General features: G+C 49.0%; 7 protein-coding genes across 7 annotated transcripts; 2 read left to right on the forward strand and 5 right to left on the reverse strand.

Annotated features, from left to right (window-relative positions):
- Nucleotides 1-1,801: 1,801 nt before the first annotated feature.
- EI90DRAFT_3071019 (uncharacterized protein) lies at nt 1,802-3,079 on the reverse strand. Its single transcript, XM_039061264.1, is given in 8 exon segments — nt 1,802-1,824; nt 1,837-2,040; nt 2,096-2,190; nt 2,267-2,563; nt 2,612-2,675; nt 2,740-2,827; nt 2,899-2,954; nt 3,008-3,079. The coding sequence occupies 7 exon segments, from the start codon at nt 3,052-3,054 to the stop codon at nt 1,896-1,898; spliced, it is 792 nt and encodes a 263-aa protein (XP_038912786.1). The 5' UTR covers nt 3,055-3,079; the 3' UTR covers nt 1,802-1,824; nt 1,837-1,895.
- On the forward strand, nt 2,913-3,712 carry EI90DRAFT_1966538 (uncharacterized protein). The gene has a single exon (XM_039052385.1). It carries the CDS (start codon nt 3,057-3,059, stop codon nt 3,531-3,533), a length of 477 nt encoding a protein of 158 aa, XP_038912787.1. The 5' UTR covers nt 2,913-3,056; the 3' UTR covers nt 3,534-3,712.
- Nucleotides 3,713-5,223: 1,511 nt separating this feature from the next.
- On the reverse strand, nt 5,224-7,143 carry EI90DRAFT_3071025 (uncharacterized protein). The gene has a single exon (XM_039061265.1). The coding sequence runs from the start codon at nt 6,646-6,648 to the stop codon at nt 5,335-5,337; it is 1,314 nt and encodes a 437-aa protein (XP_038912788.1). The 5' UTR covers nt 6,649-7,143; the 3' UTR covers nt 5,224-5,334.
- An 890-nt stretch (nt 7,144-8,033) lies between these two features.
- EI90DRAFT_2842491 (uncharacterized protein) lies at nt 8,034-8,213 on the reverse strand (the record flags this gene model as incomplete). The annotated part of the gene is made up of 1 exon (XM_039053698.1): nt 8,034-8,213. A coding segment is annotated over one exon (180 nt), but the record flags the coding sequence as incomplete, so codon positions are not given.
- Nucleotides 8,214-8,577: 364 nt separating this feature from the next.
- EI90DRAFT_1967152 (uncharacterized protein) lies at nt 8,578-11,045 on the reverse strand. Its single transcript, XM_039052386.1, has one exon. The coding sequence runs from the start codon at nt 10,750-10,752 to the stop codon at nt 8,773-8,775; it is 1,980 nt and encodes a 659-aa protein (XP_038912790.1). The 5' UTR covers nt 10,753-11,045; the 3' UTR covers nt 8,578-8,772.
- Nucleotides 11,046-12,378: 1,333 nt separating this feature from the next.
- On the reverse strand, nt 12,379-13,480 carry EI90DRAFT_2930659 (RTA1 like protein-domain-containing protein; the record flags this gene model as incomplete). The annotated part of the gene is made up of 7 exons (XM_039055023.1): nt 12,379-12,592; nt 12,699-12,793; nt 12,855-12,895; nt 12,955-13,046; nt 13,098-13,178; nt 13,240-13,324; nt 13,390-13,480. 7 exons carry the CDS (start codon nt 13,478-13,480, stop codon nt 12,379-12,381), a joined length of 699 nt encoding a protein of 232 aa, XP_038912791.1.
- A 1,482-nt stretch (nt 13,481-14,962) lies between these two features.
- Nucleotides 14,963-16,683, forward strand: EI90DRAFT_3156689 (ATPase V1 complex subunit C; the record flags this gene model as incomplete). The annotated part of the gene is made up of 8 exons (XM_039066068.1): nt 14,963-15,109; nt 15,172-15,417; nt 15,480-15,571; nt 15,633-15,728; nt 15,779-15,847; nt 15,905-15,997; nt 16,060-16,153; nt 16,230-16,683. The coding sequence occupies 8 exons, from the start codon at nt 14,963-14,965 to the stop codon at nt 16,614-16,616; spliced, it is 1,224 nt and encodes a 407-aa protein (XP_038912792.1). The 3' UTR covers nt 16,617-16,683.
- Nucleotides 16,684-16,725: the final 42 nt, after the last annotated feature.

Genomic DNA, 16,725 nt, shown 5'->3' on the forward strand with positions numbered 1-16,725 from the left:
GTGGGCCCACAGTCTTCCGATCTTCCGAGCTCATGCATATTTGGTGGCTATGCGTAAAGTCACACTGACCAAGAGCGGACAGCTTGAGTGATGAGTGCTGACATCGTGGCCGAATATGCGACTGTCAACAGAGCATGATCTGGGTCCTACCCGGATGAAGGAGGCCGGGCGTACTCGGATCGGATTCTTTCTTACTTCTTCAGTGTTTTTATTCGGCACTCTCAGGAGCATCCTGATACAGAAGCCACTCAGAAGCCACACACTGACACCCCCCAAGCTCACACCAGGGGTGTTATTTCTTCAATCCGCTGCCCTCGCCTCAACCTCACATGCACACTAAACCCGACGTTCCTACTTCTTCGCATCACTTCACACCCTTCAATTTCGCCCATGCCACATGGACTTTGTCTGTCCCTCGCAGCATCGATGACGCGAAAGCGTATGTCAGAAGGTCCTCGGCCGAGGGCGCGTCAATTCTCGAATATACGGATTTGAATATTACAGTAACATCGTCATAGTATTAGTAGTCAGCTTAGCGCAAACCGGCATATCGACGCACTTGACTCTGCATTCCAAGCGTATGCATCCAGTGAAACTTCACTTTAGTACCTGGTACCCATCTTTATCGATCGTCATCTGTCCTCCTAAAGGGAAGTCTGGTTTGCATGGACTTTACTAGATCGGAGGACGAGCATTATTCTCATGTCGAATCTTCGTTTCCGTGTGATATTTATCCTGAGACCAGCTAGATATCGCCATGTTGTAAGATATCAAACAACAAAGAAAGGATATAAATTTCTTATAGCCCACACCATTATTGCGGGTTTGGGTGATATCGGCGGGATCTGGAATGCTTGTGAAATCAACTACGGATTGTGCGGTTCTTCGTGACGTCAACAAGATTCGTCGGATGGTGCTTAAAGTTACCTGCGTCACCGGAACGTCCTGGGCCGAGGACGCGTCAATTCTCGAACTATATTGCAGATTACAGTCCAACAGTAACATCGCCATGGGATCCGCGTCCTGGCCGACAGCCAACTGGCATGTCGACACGTTCAACTTTGAGTCTACTACTCACATTCCAAGGCGTGCATCTGGTGAAACCTGAAGTCACGATCAGTTCCTTTGCCTTGGCATCTGGTGACCTCTTTTGCGTCATCTTTGCATATATCCTGGATCTCACGCTCATTGCTTGCCGCAATTCTGACTCATTGATCAGTAAGCTATCATCTCGAACAGGTCATTAGTCAACGCCCAAGCTTGACGCTTGACATGCTGGTCTGTAAGCCATTGGTTGCTGCGATTGTCGATGGGTTTCAGAGTTTGAAGGGGTCTGCACCTGACTAATTGCCACGTCTCAAAGGTCCAGAAGCCTGGCGTCTCAACAACTGACCCAGAGGCGATACTCATTCTGTCCCACCTCCAGGCGTCCTGATTGACTAGCGTGTTAAGCCACAACAGGTTGGTGGACCAGCAGGTTTAGCGGTGTCCACCCTTTCGTCTGTGTTGACTCTGGTGCGCGGCATGTTATATTGTAAGGTTTCAAAGAGGTCGGGTCGGACTTGCGGGGCGGGGCCGTTGTGATATCAAAGGTTGCTGGGTTTATTGGATTGCATGGCAGTGGGATGTAGATGCACCGGTGTGGCCCTATTCATAGCCGGCCTGCGTCGGACGATTTCGACTTGTGAGTGCAAGGACGGTAGGCAAACGTAAGGATTCGCTTATCGTGTCACCACAATGAAAGACACACCCCGGTACCAAAGGACACCGCTTGTAAAAGTTCTCGGTGTTGAACAAGGCGGGATAATAGAATTAGCAGCCAAAACGTGCAACCCTTCCCTTGTGTGGATGCAACAACAACGAGGTTACCGACAAGCAGAAAAACAAGTGTATCCTCATCGCCTCCGTTTCGATGTTTGCTTCTTGCTGGAGGCAGTCGAAGAGGATACGGGTGCTGGGTTTGCTTTCTTGGGAGGCGGGCGGCGCTCGTCCGTCTTTGCCGCCCCTCTATTAGCATCCTCCATAACACCAGAAGCGATCCTATCTCCGAATATTAGGGGCCAGGGAACTAAAAGTGGGATGATATATGGCTTACCCGCTGAAGTCTCCCTGGTGTAAGTCGCTTTGTATTTTCATGATACGACCGTGTCTCTCAGACATCTCCTTCAGCATTTCGGGATCCATGTTTTGCTGGTAATATATATATCGCAGGTCGAATTCTCGTAAAACAACATCCTGATAAGTGTGTGTTTTCCCAGAAACTCACCATGGCCTTTGGAAGAATGAACAGTGTAATGCAAGCGAAAATCATCATCATTGCCATCGGATTGTTCAGCATTGACATCACATCAAAGCCATCCGGAAGCGCGAAATATTCTTTGCGTTGGAGCGGGATCAGCAGGATTGGGTACGCCAGAGGATGATGTGGCGGGGAGGGAGAAAATGGGGTCCCAGGGAGAAACGGTCGTACTTGGACGCTTAGAGACGCAGGCACATTTTCCTCTGCAGGTGTGGTCCCCAAATCTTGCCACAATAACGACTCGTCAAGGATGTCAACCCGCAGCTGCAGGTGCGTTAACATTGGAGGTCACCGGACATCAAAGATAATCACCTGATCGAAGACATGATCCCTAGCCAGCACTTCAAGGAGATAGGCACCAGGTTCGACGTTAAAACTTGTGGGATCAACGGTATAAGGGGAAACATGCCATTTATGAGGCGAGGATGCAGTCGACCCACAAGGTAAATCCGCCATCTTTCCGTACTCTAGCCGAGTAGCGCCCTCCATCTAGAACAATCTTTGATTGAGGATGGAGAGAAGCTATATCTGGGGACATAGACAGAGGGTTCCAAGAAGAATTCACTGAGTCAAGCCGGGGGACTCAATGCAACACCAACCTGGGCAGTGTGTATTCCAAGCTATACTGCCTTGTACATCAATAGCAAATGAGTGCCTGGGGCGAGAAAGTCAGAACCCTCTAGACGCCGAGTATTGCTGAGGAATAACCTAAAGAACGCGAAGTTGGCTAGCAGGATTAACAAGGCACAACGCATTGATGCCACTGCAGACAAGCGTGACAAGACCTTACGTAAGCCTCTCCAAAACTTCTGGAACACGACGTGACGGACGGCCTCCTACTACCATTCCCTATGGTGAGGCACCAGCTGCGAACTATCTGATGTATGGGACTGAGGCCTTGCCTCTGGCAAGACGGAATGCACTAGTTGAAACAAGATCTTCAGGCCGGCACAATTACGTAGTGTTTTTTTCTTCCGTTTCGCATGTCGTCACTAGTTCGTTACATCAACTCCACTTCAGACTTCGGAGTGGGTCATCGGTACTTGCTATCGGCTATAAGTTTTTACATCTCTATCGCCCACTCCTCGTGCCTAGGATCAAGGATATGCCATCTGAAGTATTCTATAAGTACAGGGCTTTATCATCGCTCTCAGCACCCGCTTTGTTCATATGGGATCTCAGATGGGGACGGAAAACTAACAGCAGCGCGGCAGCGTTTGTGATGCCCTGTTGACTGCATGTGATAAGCATCGATCGTCATGAAATTTACCCTGATATTGATATTAATATTCATGGATCGTCCGGTGTGGTCACCCTCCGTAACATGAACTTGATTGTGACATTGTGGCATTCGCCCGTCTAGCCATACTGAAACTTGTGGGTCATTTACAAGCTTTTCTTCGGACCCTGGAATGGGTGTTCTCAAGGTGCGGATGAAAGGTTCAGCGGTGGAAACACCTTCCACAATACTTCTGGAGTCCTTTGTTTCTCTCAGTGCGCCGATCAGAGGTCCTGTTCTAATGGACAGGACTATTCACAGACGACATATCCAGATCACGATGCACCGATGGTGATGCAGGAAACACATTGAAATGCCTAACGTTCGTTCAGGGACGCGTATGCGCACTGCTATGAAGACCTCAAACCATCCTCGTTCCGTGTGGGAGGATGCGATTGGGGCCTCATGGTCTTGTGTAGCGGGAGCTGGGCGTCAGGTCGGAGGGCTTCGGGTGGCGTTCAGCAAGGTAGCCCACGATCACCACATGTGTAGAGTCAAAGCGCTGCAACTGACTGCCGAGAGCAAGTATGTTGCAATGCAAAGGTGACGAGTATCTAGGATTAGCGCTGGGAACCATTCACTCTCTGCAGAGACGAGGTGCGGATAATTTACACAAGCCGCAGTATGGAGACCGGATCCGGCAAGTAACTAAAAAATGGCCATTTCAACTTGAATTAATGGCACGGAGCGGCATCACGGGCAAGCATTTCCCTGTTTAGTCCGTACGTAGCCAGTTTAGCATGGGCCTTCAATGCAGGCTTCGACCATGCGGCGCGCGGCTGTCAGGACATGATAATTCAGATGGCATACGATGAGTAGAGGTCGGAAATCATGGAGAGGGGTTGTATGAACGAACCGCGTGCCTTGTTGAGTGAAGTGCGTCTCAGGCCAGTGCAGGATATCGACGTACGCTGTGACCCGACTCACGGAGTTGAGCCTGCGGCGTCGTGTTACCTTTCTTGGTAAACTTACTACTAGTATGTTTGTGCGCTATTCAAAGCGCCTCGCTTGTAAAGCGAGAAAATTATCTTTTGTCTTTCCTCGGTTGATCACATACTACGGAACTGGGGTGAAATAATTTATTCAATCCCTTGTCTTAATACATACGTTGTGTCCGACTCATGTATACTATAAGCGACATATCGCCAGATAACATTCTAGTTCGTGTACTACGGAACTGAGCGACATACCGCTAGCGTAAATTGAATGGCTAGCACTCCGTGGTTCAAGACAATTAACACCTATGAAGTTGTGTTGAATGTCTTATCGTCCTGGACTATTGTACTGTTATCGTGGGCCGCAGGAACGCTGAAGGGGTCTCAATATCCTCTGCCAAGGAAGGGGACCGCGGGTTCTTGATATCCCCCGCAGGGAGGGGATGGCAACGCCACTTGCGTCCGGATTATCAACTATGACTCAATAGGGCTTTCCTGGATACCTTCTTCGTCCCTTCTTCCCCAGCATAGGGGCATTTGCTCATATCACCCCCCCCCATGATCAGATATCAGTATCGACGATGGAGGCAACCCCGCGAAAGTGCCACTCGGAGGGCCGGTGAGCTTTTACCGCAACCCCATAATGAACTGGAGATGTTTCAGCACAATCCTTGTATCCATTTCATTCGGAGTATAGCAGCAAATTAAACATAATAGGGGACTACTGCCTATTAAAACGACGCAATTATCCGGACCTTCCCAGATAAAATTTGAATGCACCACTATGTCATCGAGTGAAGAGAGGAATGATAGAACCCGCACTAAACGACCTGGCTGATGTCAATGATGATTGGGGCTGTCATCTTGCCTTGGACAATAAACCGAGTACCATCCTTGCTGGCCGGAGGGAAGTAAAGAGAATCGCCATTCAGCGCTCGATCGCCGTACCAGGCCCCATTACTATGGTTAGTCGACCAGTACTCATCTGGGAGGTGAAGTTCAACTCCTCCATTGAACCAAATTTGAAAGTCATCAACGATCGGAACTCTTCCTACGATGGAGGAAAGGCGCCCAATCATGTCAGACAAGCGTGCGGTCTCGAAACCATAAAAGGGGCACTCCATCCAGGATTCATCCGTGTTTTGCACACCAAGGGTTTTTTCTGGGAATGAAGAAGTGGCGAGTTTAGGGTGTACAGTCTCAGGAGTGACATATGAACCGATGGGTACAATGCCAGCACTGAGAACCCACCCCACTGAATCTGGGAAGCGATATCGAGTGATCAACTTGCATGAATCAGTTGACCAGACGAAAACGTTATGGGAGAAGTGAACAGCAACATATCGGCCTCCAGGTGAGAATCCAAGCCTATACTGACTGGGAATGGTCGGAATCTCAGGGAATTCCAAGGGAGGCAATGCGAGAAGTTGAATGGAGGGGTCACAAGAAATATATAAGAGTGCGATGTCGTTGCGGCCTTCATGCAACTCCCCTGGGGCCCGTAGGACCATAGAGCCACTGTCGGAAACAGCAGCTACAGGAGGATAAAGGTCGCTGGGCAAGGTACCGAGTCTCAGTAGTTGGATATCATCGCCAAAGATAACGATATTTCCACCGCTGTCCTCTGTCGCAATCCAGTGGTTGCCATTGCAGAATTTGATCCAAACTAGATGGCTAGGGGGATTGCATTGGAACAGGGAGATCGTGCACTGATGGTCGATGTTGGCAATCTCAATAGCACCACTTCCAAAACCAAGGGCAATGAAATGGCCATCTGGGGAGAGTGTCGCACAGGTCACAATGCCATTGCGGACATTATGGTCACAGAACTCGGCTTCGTAATCGATCACAACATCAGGATCCCCTCTATCAACCTTCTTTGGAAGCTCATTCAGCTCCACCTCCGTGATTTTTAAAGCATTAAGTGCATCCTGACTTAATGGGATGACGTGACCACCAAACTCGCCATCGATGCTGAAGACTCGAATGGGATCTGTAAGGTGACCGTACAACTTGTAGATGGGTGATGATGACGGAGTGAATGGGAGGCAGGATCGATACACATCGTAATCATTGTATTCATTGATGCCATCGGCTCCCCATCGCAAATCCCATCGAGCCTCCCAGAGTTGCATCAATTCGTGTCCCTGTAGAGTATGGGTGATGTCATAATTTTAAGTCCTTGAATACAATTGATTTAGGCTTACTTTGAATCGATCCCAGCTGGGTCCGCTGAAACTACCCACATGAGTGAACGAGAGTAAATGCTTTGTGAGAAACTGATTGAATTCTCTCTGCAATTCATTGGACTCTCGCGAAAAGAGGAGTGAAGGGTCTAAGTGCTCGGCCAACCATTCAAATGCATAATCGACAGATTCCAGTTGCTTCTTGTGCCAATTAGTCCACTTCTTTTTATCCCCTAAGGGAAGTTCAGTGGGGATATTGAACTCATTCCGGTCAAGTGTACCATTCACAAGTCGAAGGAGTCGTAGCCCGAGGAAATATCCCTCCACGTCACTGATAAAGAAGACTCTGTCGATTTCCTCGCCAATGGGTTCACCTGTAATAAATTCCTTCGCAGTTGCATGGTAGAATGTGACCGGCTCTGTGTTGTCTGAGGGAATATTGACTATTGAACTGATAGGTTTCAATGTCGCGTCGATGTCATTCTCAGTAATTCCTAGAATGATCGACATAGACGTTGTCTTAAGTATACCATCAGCTTGCGCCGCGACGATCGTCCCAACTACTTGGTGATAGTTGTTGACCACGTGGGGACGAATACGTGAGGATTGGGACATATAGGCGCGCCGGAGTATTCGCAGGTATTCCGAGTTGAGATCATCTGGCACTTCACTAAGATTGCGGAAGTAGTCAAACTCCTGTTTGAGGGAAGATCCCATTTGAGTGTGAGCACAGACTTCCCGTACTCGGATTGAAGCCATAACAAGTAATCCACGGCAACCTGAAATGAACACCTCGAGATCTTCCTCTGATGGTTTCCAAGGTGAGTCTTTGATGCTACAGCAAAGTCCTTCAACCACCATACGGCGAATTGTGCCCAAAGTCTCATCCTTCGTAATCTTATCCACATCTTCGCATGGGATCTCAAACCTCCAATCCTGAGCTTCAGCTTGGGTCCAAGCCGAAACAACTTGCTGTTCGGGACGACAACTAACTAGTACGGAAATGTTGCGGGGGAGCCCATCAAGCAGAAGTACAAGATTCATCAGGGTTCGGAGTGACCCCGGGTCCCCACATTCGTCAAGTCCATCCAAGACGATGGCGGTGCGGTTCTTCCTCAAGGACCATAGATCCTGGAGCTCACGCAAGGGGTTGACAATCCAGGCTACCATCTGCTTCTCCGGAACAGAACCCGGAAGACTTTTCCAAGATTTCGGATCTCGAAGTTGCCTGATGAGGATACTCTTGTACTCGTTGTCGAACGCTGCAAGTTGAAGAGCAAGGGTAGAGGGGAAACGTTCAATTGAATCGAGTCCAGTTCCTGGCTGGTTTTATCCCAGAAAAAAGATGCTGCCAAGACGCCCTGTTTGTCAAGAGTAGTCGCAACGCTGATAGATATTGCAGTTTTCCCTGTCCCAGGGGAGCCGCGGAGCCAGACAAATCGGTTTTTGGGTTCCGCCAAGTGATTGAGTAGTGATCGGCGAATTTCGTCACGCGTACTTTGGAGGCATCCCGACTTGCTGTTTACGTTGTAATATTCCGCATCAGCTTTCGGAAGCTTTGAGAGTTCATCTGAAAATATCACTGAGATAAGGAATCTGGAATCAGGCAAATAGAACAAACAATCAACCGATACTTGGATTGTGTGGAGGAGGTTCAACGTCGTTGCTACCGTCTACGGTGGACGCTTCAGTTCAGACAAGGTTTAGCAGGACAAATATGGATCTAACGAACGAAAAAACGGGAGAGAGCATCGCTAATACACCTCTTCACATCATTTATGCTTTGCGTCAAAGAGCCAGCTGAGAACACCTTCTTCAAACGCGATTGACTCTCAAGCGACCTAATCCGCATTACCTGGCCTTCTAAGGCCCTGCCAACAGTATTTGAGACCTTAATGTATCATTGTAGAATGGCGTGCACATACGAGTGAAATTCCTTGACTAGAAAAATTACTTCAGGAGGGATTTGCTCCGTCCAGAGCTGGAGCGGCCGCAGCATGGTAGTATAAGCATTTTGTATTTCATCGCCCAACCCTTTGAGAGCTTTGCTATTACCGCTAACGTTCTACACGATTAGTAAAGCAAATGTGAGTGATATCTCATTATCGGTCGCAAAAACCGTCTCCAAACCTCGTAAACTTGAAGCAATATCAGAAGCAAATCCGGTATGTTGCTGAGAAGTGGAATGGGGGAAAGTTTGAGAGCGGGAGTTGCGATCTGAAGAATGAGCTTGGTGGTGTTGATGGTGGTATTCTTTCCATCAACAGCTGGGCCAGCTGATGACGAGAGCATCGGCTCCGATAAGGGGGGCATATGCAGGTCTATACCTGCATGTTGTAGCTGCTCCTGGGCTCTTGCAGTATTGTCTTGGCAGGCCCAAATGGTGGGTGTTGCACGAGGGTCTCGATCGGTCCCTGACAAGGAAGGGGGGTATAGTGATAGTTCCGAATTGCAGGGGGATGACTGGGTGGGCGCAGTGGAAATAGAACGTTCGGAAAGAGACGTTCGTGATGGGTTGGTGTAATTGGGATCAGAATGTGGCCCCCATAAGGGTGGCGCACCCATACGTTGCTGCGAATGCAAATTCCGAGAACTATCAGAAGGATGCGACTTGGGCGCAACCCGGGGAGGGCCAAGATAAGATTCCGCTGATTTGGCATGCCAATCATGGCAAACATCGCCGTGGGTCTGGGGTGTCTGCGAACTGGTAGGATTGGCCCCGGAGACTTGAAGTGCGGTGTGGCGCTGCACATCGCTGATGGATATCCTAGGCAGCGCAGTCACGCGTTTGTGGAATGGAATCAAACCCTTCAGATATCGAAAGGTACTGGAAGATCCGGATTCCAGAGGGGGCGCGGTTCCAGGTCCGAAGGAAGATACTACCATTCCATCGTACCCGCCATGAGACATAGTGGCATATGCCTGATTAGTCTGCAAGCCAGTAGGATGGATCTGGGGGGGTTGGAGTGGTGAGAGCGAGGGGCACAACTGCGGATCACTGGAGGACGCCGCGGTTGACGATGGTGGCATTGGCTCTGATAGGAAGGGAAGGGGTACGCCCATGCCATCCAGCTGTGTGTAGGCTCCCGCACTATTATCATCGAAGGCTGAAATGGTGTGTGTTATACAAGGATCTTCGGTGGTCCCTGGAAGGGACGGTTGCGGTAGTTCCACATTAGGAAGGAATATCTGAGTGGGTATAGGCGGAACGGGGAGTTCAAGTAGAGATGTACTTGATTGGCTGACACAATTTAGACCAGAACGTGGGTCCAACCAGGACCGCGTACCCGTGCATTTCTGAGATGGCAGATTCTGAGAGCTACTAGGGGATTGCGGCGTGGGCGCAACCAATTCAGACCCACGATAAGGTCCCACCGATTCACCATACTGGTTATGGCAAATAGTGCTGCGGGTCTGGAGAGCCCACGAACTGACCTGGGCCACTTGAAGCGATGAAGCCTGAGGATAACTGAAAGATGGCCCCGGAAGCATAGTCCTATGATTTTGAAGAGGTATCCCGGCCGGCGATGATGGTGTTGGCTCTAAAAACGGAGGTACAGACGATTCCACGTCTCCACTCGCCCCCTTGCTATTCCCGTGAAGGGAAAAAGGGTCGTATAATGACAGTTCCAGGGGAGAGGGGAACGGCTGGGTGAGCGTAGTCTGGAAAGACCAGTTGGCGAGAGATTCGCTTGATTCACCAATACGATCGGGCGTAGTGTATGCGCATTCCAAAGCCGGGGCATGCAACTGTGGATGATCGCAAGATGGGTAGGGCGCGGCGGAAAGTTCATTGGGAAATATCCCATTTCGGAAAACATCTGAAGATCCTCCAAAGGTGGGCGCCATTCCCGGGACCTCAGGATGAGATCCTGCTGATCCACCGTGCCAATCGTGAGGTATATTGACGAGGCTTTGGGGCGTCTGGAGGTAATCCGGACGAACTTGAAACGAGGAAGTCGAGGTGCGCGGTGGTTGCGGATATGGCCCAGGCGTCAGTCGTTTTGCGAGGTGATGTTCTGAGGCAGATGATAATTTCCTTTTTTGAGACATAGCGCAAATGTGACGGACAGTCAAGACAGGGGTAGAAGAGTGAGGGTTAATCTGCCCACTCAGCTCTGCCACGCTCGACGTTTATGTATAGCAGCGCTGTGACACGGAGAAAGCCTTGACCACAGAGTGAGTGAATTATTCAGTTTTTGGAAACTAGAACGTCGATTCGAAATGGCCAATAGTAGGAGAAGCTATGTAGCTGGGGTGTTTCGGAGGCAGTGCTAGCGGCACTTTGGTTTTGAGCCAATTGTGCTGCAGCAGCACAGTGCAATAGGCGCTCGGCCCATCTGATACGTCTGTCCCAGCCTTCTTTTCGGCTCCGAAGACTCTTGGGCCGAAGCAGCCGATGCTGGCATCAAGCCTTCTACTACGCATCGCGTTGTTACCAAGTTCTACCATGCCACCCCGGATTCGCCTCGCGAGCGACACGCAATCGCTGCAGAGAGCTGCACAGGCCTGCTTGATCTCGTCTACCACATTGTGAAATGTTCTCTCTCCCTCGTTATCATAATCATCAGCAGTACTCCATCCATAACTGTAAGTGACGACTTACCAGGGAAATATGATTGGGACTTTACTCGGAGTGTCAAATCCACTTCATTTCCGTGTATTTATTCTGAGACCGCTCTGACAAACAACCTGAAGCGCTCAGGACGGGCAACGAACAGTCGACCACAGAGTCCGAGGTAGTCAGTTTCCTGAACCGGTGAATGCATGCAATGACAGCTCGACCAATGGCCCAGATGCGGTAAGGAGAACCTGTCGAAAGATTGACCTCTATAATATTAAAAAAAAACTCATCACCTAAATTGAGCATGGTGGGGGCGGTTGAGTAATCCTTCACAAAACGACGGTGCATGATAGGTATCGCCATGTTGAACCTTGCGGTAATATATCAAACAACGGATATTCTTATAACCCACACCAATTGCAACGATTGGAGCTCGGGGTGATATCGGCGGGATCTGGAATGCTTGTGAATGCATGCTGTGTGGTTCTTCGTGACGTCGTCGGATGGACCTGCGTCATTGGGCCGAGGACGCGTCAACTCTCGAACTATATTACCAGGCTCGTCACTCGAATATTGTCCGTCTTGGTTCATGAGCTATGTCGACACGCTTGATTCTACATTCCAAGCGCATGCATTCTGTGAACCTCAAGGTCTTTTTCTTTTTCTTTAACACCAGGTGCCCATATTTAGCGCCGTCTTCAATTGTCACTATGCCGGCCCGTTATGTGTAGGTCTCGAACAAGTCCTTGGCCTAAAGCTCACCACTTTGCATCTGAACTTGATGGCCGTTGGTTTGTAGTTGCTGATGGGCTATTCTAACCATATATTTCTACACTTGGGATCCTAGGCAGCGAGTGAATCTATCACCTCGGGTTTGAGCGTAAGCTGAATCAGTGGGCTAGGTGTCAAGTCATCTATTTTCCGTATGAAACAACACGAGATGCCTGATTTTTTTTTCATCGAGGAGAATGCCGGGGTGCAAGAAGTTGAGAAGGAACATCGTCGAAAGCATCTGTAATCAGAATGATTAATGTCAACATCTTCTCTCGGACAACCACCTGTTGAGCTTACTGAAATAAGCCTAGGAAGAACACGACTCAGTGATAAGGTTTGGGTCAAAACAAGCGAATACGCACTTCTGTTTGGATGATACTACCGTCCCAACCGTTACTCAGCTCAATCGTACGGTAAACAGCCCGGATGAGCAGTAACACCGAATTTATACCGAGCCCGCACAACATGGACGCTATCCTGGGAGTCAAGGAGGCATACTCTCTGCCGGACATCGCTTCGGGGTTCTTCTCAGATGGCATGGAGCTCGGAGTCGACCTTCCTGACCGCCCCAAAAATAACAAGGAGGCAGACTGAAATTGCCACAAGTTGGATGATTATACCGGCTGTGGTGGACAGAATGGTGAGTGACTGCGATCACGACCAATGGAAAGCATCAAACAGCATGATGTGTCCTCCAATATTTGGGTCACCGTTGATGAAGTCCGCTGTGGCCGACGCAATCCCGCCCCCCAACCCCTGTGATGCGTATTAACACGGCCAGGCTAAAAAAGAGGATCAAGGGAATGCTTGCCTGGACCACAAGCGCTACTAAGTCCACGGACAGGAAAATAAAAGCATCTAGGCCAGCATATCAATCAGAACAGGCAGCTTGCGCATCCAGAGTGGTACGGGCGCACAAGCTCTTGCCGATATCAGACTGTATTGAGGCCCCAAGCGATTGACTATTTCCCCCAAGACGATGAAATTTTCAGCACTTAAAAATGTCAGGCTACAAAAGCAATGATATGCTGTGATTGCCGAGGGAAGGATATTTGTGTACCTGAAAATCCTCGTCGAGATTTGTACGAGGAAGGCAGTGTATGAAGAAACATTCTTGGCAGACCACAGTCGGCCTGACCATCTAGCGCCAAGGGTCGATTGTGAGCATTCACCAATGAATGTAGAATCCGGGCCTTACAAACCCTATAATTTCACCGATACCACCGAGGACAAGAGTAAGAATCAAGTACCAGCGTCGGCACCAGAGGGCTTGACCCAAGTGGATTACTGGGAGTATAGCGCACAGTTAGCTGCATGTGCACTGGACCCACATGATCTGGTGTGGCGCGTACTTGTACTCAACGAGAAGAGTGCCAAGAACAGGGTGCAGATCCACAAAGTAGGGGCATAGCCGTAGGGAGTATACGACGGTTCAACCGACATTGCTGAAGCCTCTTAGTTCGACTAGTAAAGAGGTGGAAGATGTCCTCAGGCTGCTTCCAGCCAAAGCATAAACTGGATGTACAACCCGCTTCTGTGCATCGCGTAATCGTGCAATCAGAATATTGTAAAAGCCAGGGCTCTGGCCGTGACGGCTGTGCTGCACATGCATGGCAGTAGGATAAAGGTGCCCGTAATGATGTCACAAAGCCCGACGCGGCTACACAGCAGGGCTTGTACTTCAACACTCGGTACTGCAGAGCACTCTACGGCATCTGTGATCGCCTCCGAATGTAACTAGGTTGTTGGTATGCTGATACATGCTTCAGTGGCACGACCAACTGGGATCCGCATTCAATTCTACCCGTAGGTGCTCCAAATGACGTTTTTGGTCCCTCAAGCCGCAACAGGTTGACGAAATCATTGTATAGCTGGACTTGGTGTAGCATATGATGTCATCAAAAGTGCAGGGTATTTGATACCGCCATTCAATGAGAGGCTCGATTGGCCGGACGCGTTCAGAAGGTCAAGTTCCCCATACAGACGGTCCTACATTTGACTAAACCCTATCGACGACCATCTCATGTCGTACACTTCCAATTCGACTTGGGTACTGTTTCTGCTCATAAGCATGAAGGACACAGAGCTGCGGTTTTTGCTACGAATATACTACGTAATCGAGGCCTTGCCATCCACCTGTGTCTTGGCGGGCCACCCTTATCCTTATTTCGCCCTGGATGTATCTTCTGTCCCGATTTGTGGCGAATGTCTGTATCTCTCATATTCCTGGGAGACCAAACCTTCCATTGGAGCAAATTTTTGAGGTTAAAACTAACGGGACTCTTCCTGCCACGGAGGAAAAGAGTTTGGTGCGTTAGACACAATGCCGTAAAGGGGGCATTTCAAGCCGGGATTCGTCCGAGTCCTACCCTAAATCCTGCTCTGGACTTTGGGCATAACCAGCATTTCCCTTCCGGAACCGAAGGAGTGGGAAGTTTGGGGCACAGGCTTGCGGGCGAGATATGCCCAGGTGGGTATGATGCTAGCATTGAGAACGCGTTGCACGCATCCCGGAAAGCGATATTGAGCTATCAACCCACATGAATTTGTTGACCAGATTAAAACGTTTTGCGTAGCGGACACCTGTGTATTGGCCCCTAGTGGGTGTACAACGACGGGGAATAACTGGATCATAAGAAATGCCGGACGCCAGATAGATAGGTCACCCGAAACAAATGAGTATGCATATGATGTTGATTTTCTATCCTTCCTGCGTAACTTCCCGCGTCGTTGTGGTCTGGCTGCCTGCACCTTAGATCCACAGGGACATCTTACTGCGTTAAAAATGCTCCAAAAGCATTTAGAAGCCCAAGTTGAGACGCGAGATTTTTCGTGGCAGTAATCCAAAAAGAAAACAGGCAATGTGACCGCGTGACTGTTCTGAATCTGGACTTATCCTCCTTGTCCCTCCTGACTCTTGCCTTAATGCCCTCCGATCTCAGCACATGGCTCGTGTCCGTCCCAAATGACGGCGATGCGGAAGGATTGTTGCAGGAAATTAGTGGAAAGTTGAGCCAATCGAAAGCCCTATCACCTTCCAATATTTCCGAGCTTTCGGTACCATCCCTGAAAGTGCGTTAGTGAGGTAGTGGGCTCTTCTTGCACACGAATGCCTAATCATAGTGACTGGCTAGACCGGGACGCTCGAGCTTCTTGTGTCACTATCTGAGGAGTTGCCGAAGCATGATACTGCCTTCACGTCCATCACAGCCAAACTAGTCGACACATTACGGAATTTGCTCAACAATAACCCTCAGCGGCTCGCGGAACATGTTTTGGTTGACGAAAGGAGCGTCGATGACTATCTCCTCAAAGGATGGAGATGGAATTCTGGTAAATATGGCGTTCAGCGAGGTTTGCGCGATTTGGTCGACACGCTAGTAAAGGCATGCGTCGGCTATTGAGTTCTGTCATCGCCGAATCCTCATATTCCTTCCTCAAGGAAATTACGTCCATTGACAATGTGACCAAGAATAGGCTAAACAACTATAATCTCGCGAAAGGATCCCTCACACAATTACAACGAAAGACTGCGTAAATGCATCTTTTTTCTCCTATGCAACCCCCCGCGATTCTCATTATCATCTGCCTTCAGCGGGAACCTGTCGACTCGTTCGCTGATCGGGATCGTCACGAAGGAGCAGATAGTCGAATCGGAATACCTAGAGAGTGTCTTCGTTGCAGTTCCAAAGTAGGCTTTTCTCCAATTGACAGACCACTGGTGCCTTTATACATCATCAGAAACAACGTAAACGAATGGAACTCCAAATACGAACGTTTGGCCCCAATGGTCGTCCCGAGATCCTCACAGTACGAAGCTTATCATCATCATTCAAACCGCGTCCTGCTTAAAACTTTTCGCTGCAGGAAAATATCCCAAGACGATGATTTTTCCCTCTTCAGCGTCACCATCTTCAAGAAATCGAAGGACCAGTTTTCCCAGAAATGTCGAGAAAACAGGTGTGTCGTAAAAGAGTTTACAATCTTTCGCCTTGTGCCTCTCATCAATATTCGACTTTTAGATTTGTTGTGCGAGACTTCGTGTATGAAGAAAACTTGGTAGAAAAGCATAATTCCGAGTTAAGAGCAGCTGAACAAGCAGAGAAGGAACTCTGGGTGCGTTAGGACGACATACCTATCTATCACCACACCACTGACTTTTAAAAAAAAAAAAAAAAAAAAAAAAACATAGTTGGAGATGCTACGCGTATCACGGACAAACTTTTCAGAAGCGTACCAAGTATTAGTCCATCTGAAAGTTATCTGCCTATTCGTTGAGAGTGTCCTCCGCTTTGGTTTACCTGCAAATTATACAGGACTAATAATAAAGGCCAGTATAAGCCGCCATTCCCCCACAGCTGAGTTTAACCATCGTTCTTCGCTGCAGCCTGACCCGAAATCAACGAAAAAAATTCTCAATACCCTTACATCACACTTCGCATATTTAAGGCGTAAAGGAGGTATAGATAAGAAGTCGTCTGGAAAGGCCGAAGATCTGAATACGGGCGAGTACCAGGCCCTTATGGAGCAAGAGTATTTCGACTTTGTACTGTTTGAAGTCCCATGGGTTATAACGTGAATCCTAAAATCAATTCGTTTTTGGTATACTAAGCACGACCGCCAAACTATGTACAATCACAAGTGCAGACACGCATCACTAAGGATGAAACATTCGAGAGCCATACAGT

Source organism: Cantharellus anzutake (assembly GCF_015039405.1).
Source record: "Cantharellus anzutake strain C23 chromosome Unknown EI90scaffold_47, whole genome shotgun sequence".
NCBI classification, from domain to species: Eukaryota; Fungi; Basidiomycota; class Agaricomycetes; order Cantharellales; family Hydnaceae; genus Cantharellus; species Cantharellus anzutake.

Excerpts from the sequence above, each read along its gene's own strand:
- EI90DRAFT_3071019 (XM_039061264.1), bottom strand. The coding sequence starts at position 3,054 with ATGCGTTGTGCCTTGTTAATCCTGCTAGCCAACTTCGCGTTCTTTAG. Across the intron at positions 2,191-2,266 it reads TCATTCTTCCAAAGGCCATG|CAAAACATGGATCCCGAAAT; the intron begins GTGAGTTTCTGG and ends ATATATTACCAG. Across the intron at positions 2,041-2,095 it reads CACCAGGGAGACTTCAGCGG|GATCGCTTCTGGTGTTATGG; the intron begins GTAAGCCATATA and ends ATTCGGAGATAG.
- EI90DRAFT_3071025 (XM_039061265.1), bottom strand. The coding sequence starts at position 6,648 with ATGCAACTCTGGGAGGCTCGATGGGATTTGCGATGGGGAGCCGATGGC.
- EI90DRAFT_1967152 (XM_039052386.1), bottom strand. The coding sequence starts at position 10,752 with ATGTCTCAAAAAAGGAAATTATCATCTGCCTCAGAACATCACCTCGCA.
- EI90DRAFT_1966538 (XM_039052385.1), top strand. The coding sequence starts at position 3,057 with ATGCCACTGCAGACAAGCGTGACAAGACCTTACGTAAGCCTCTCCAAA.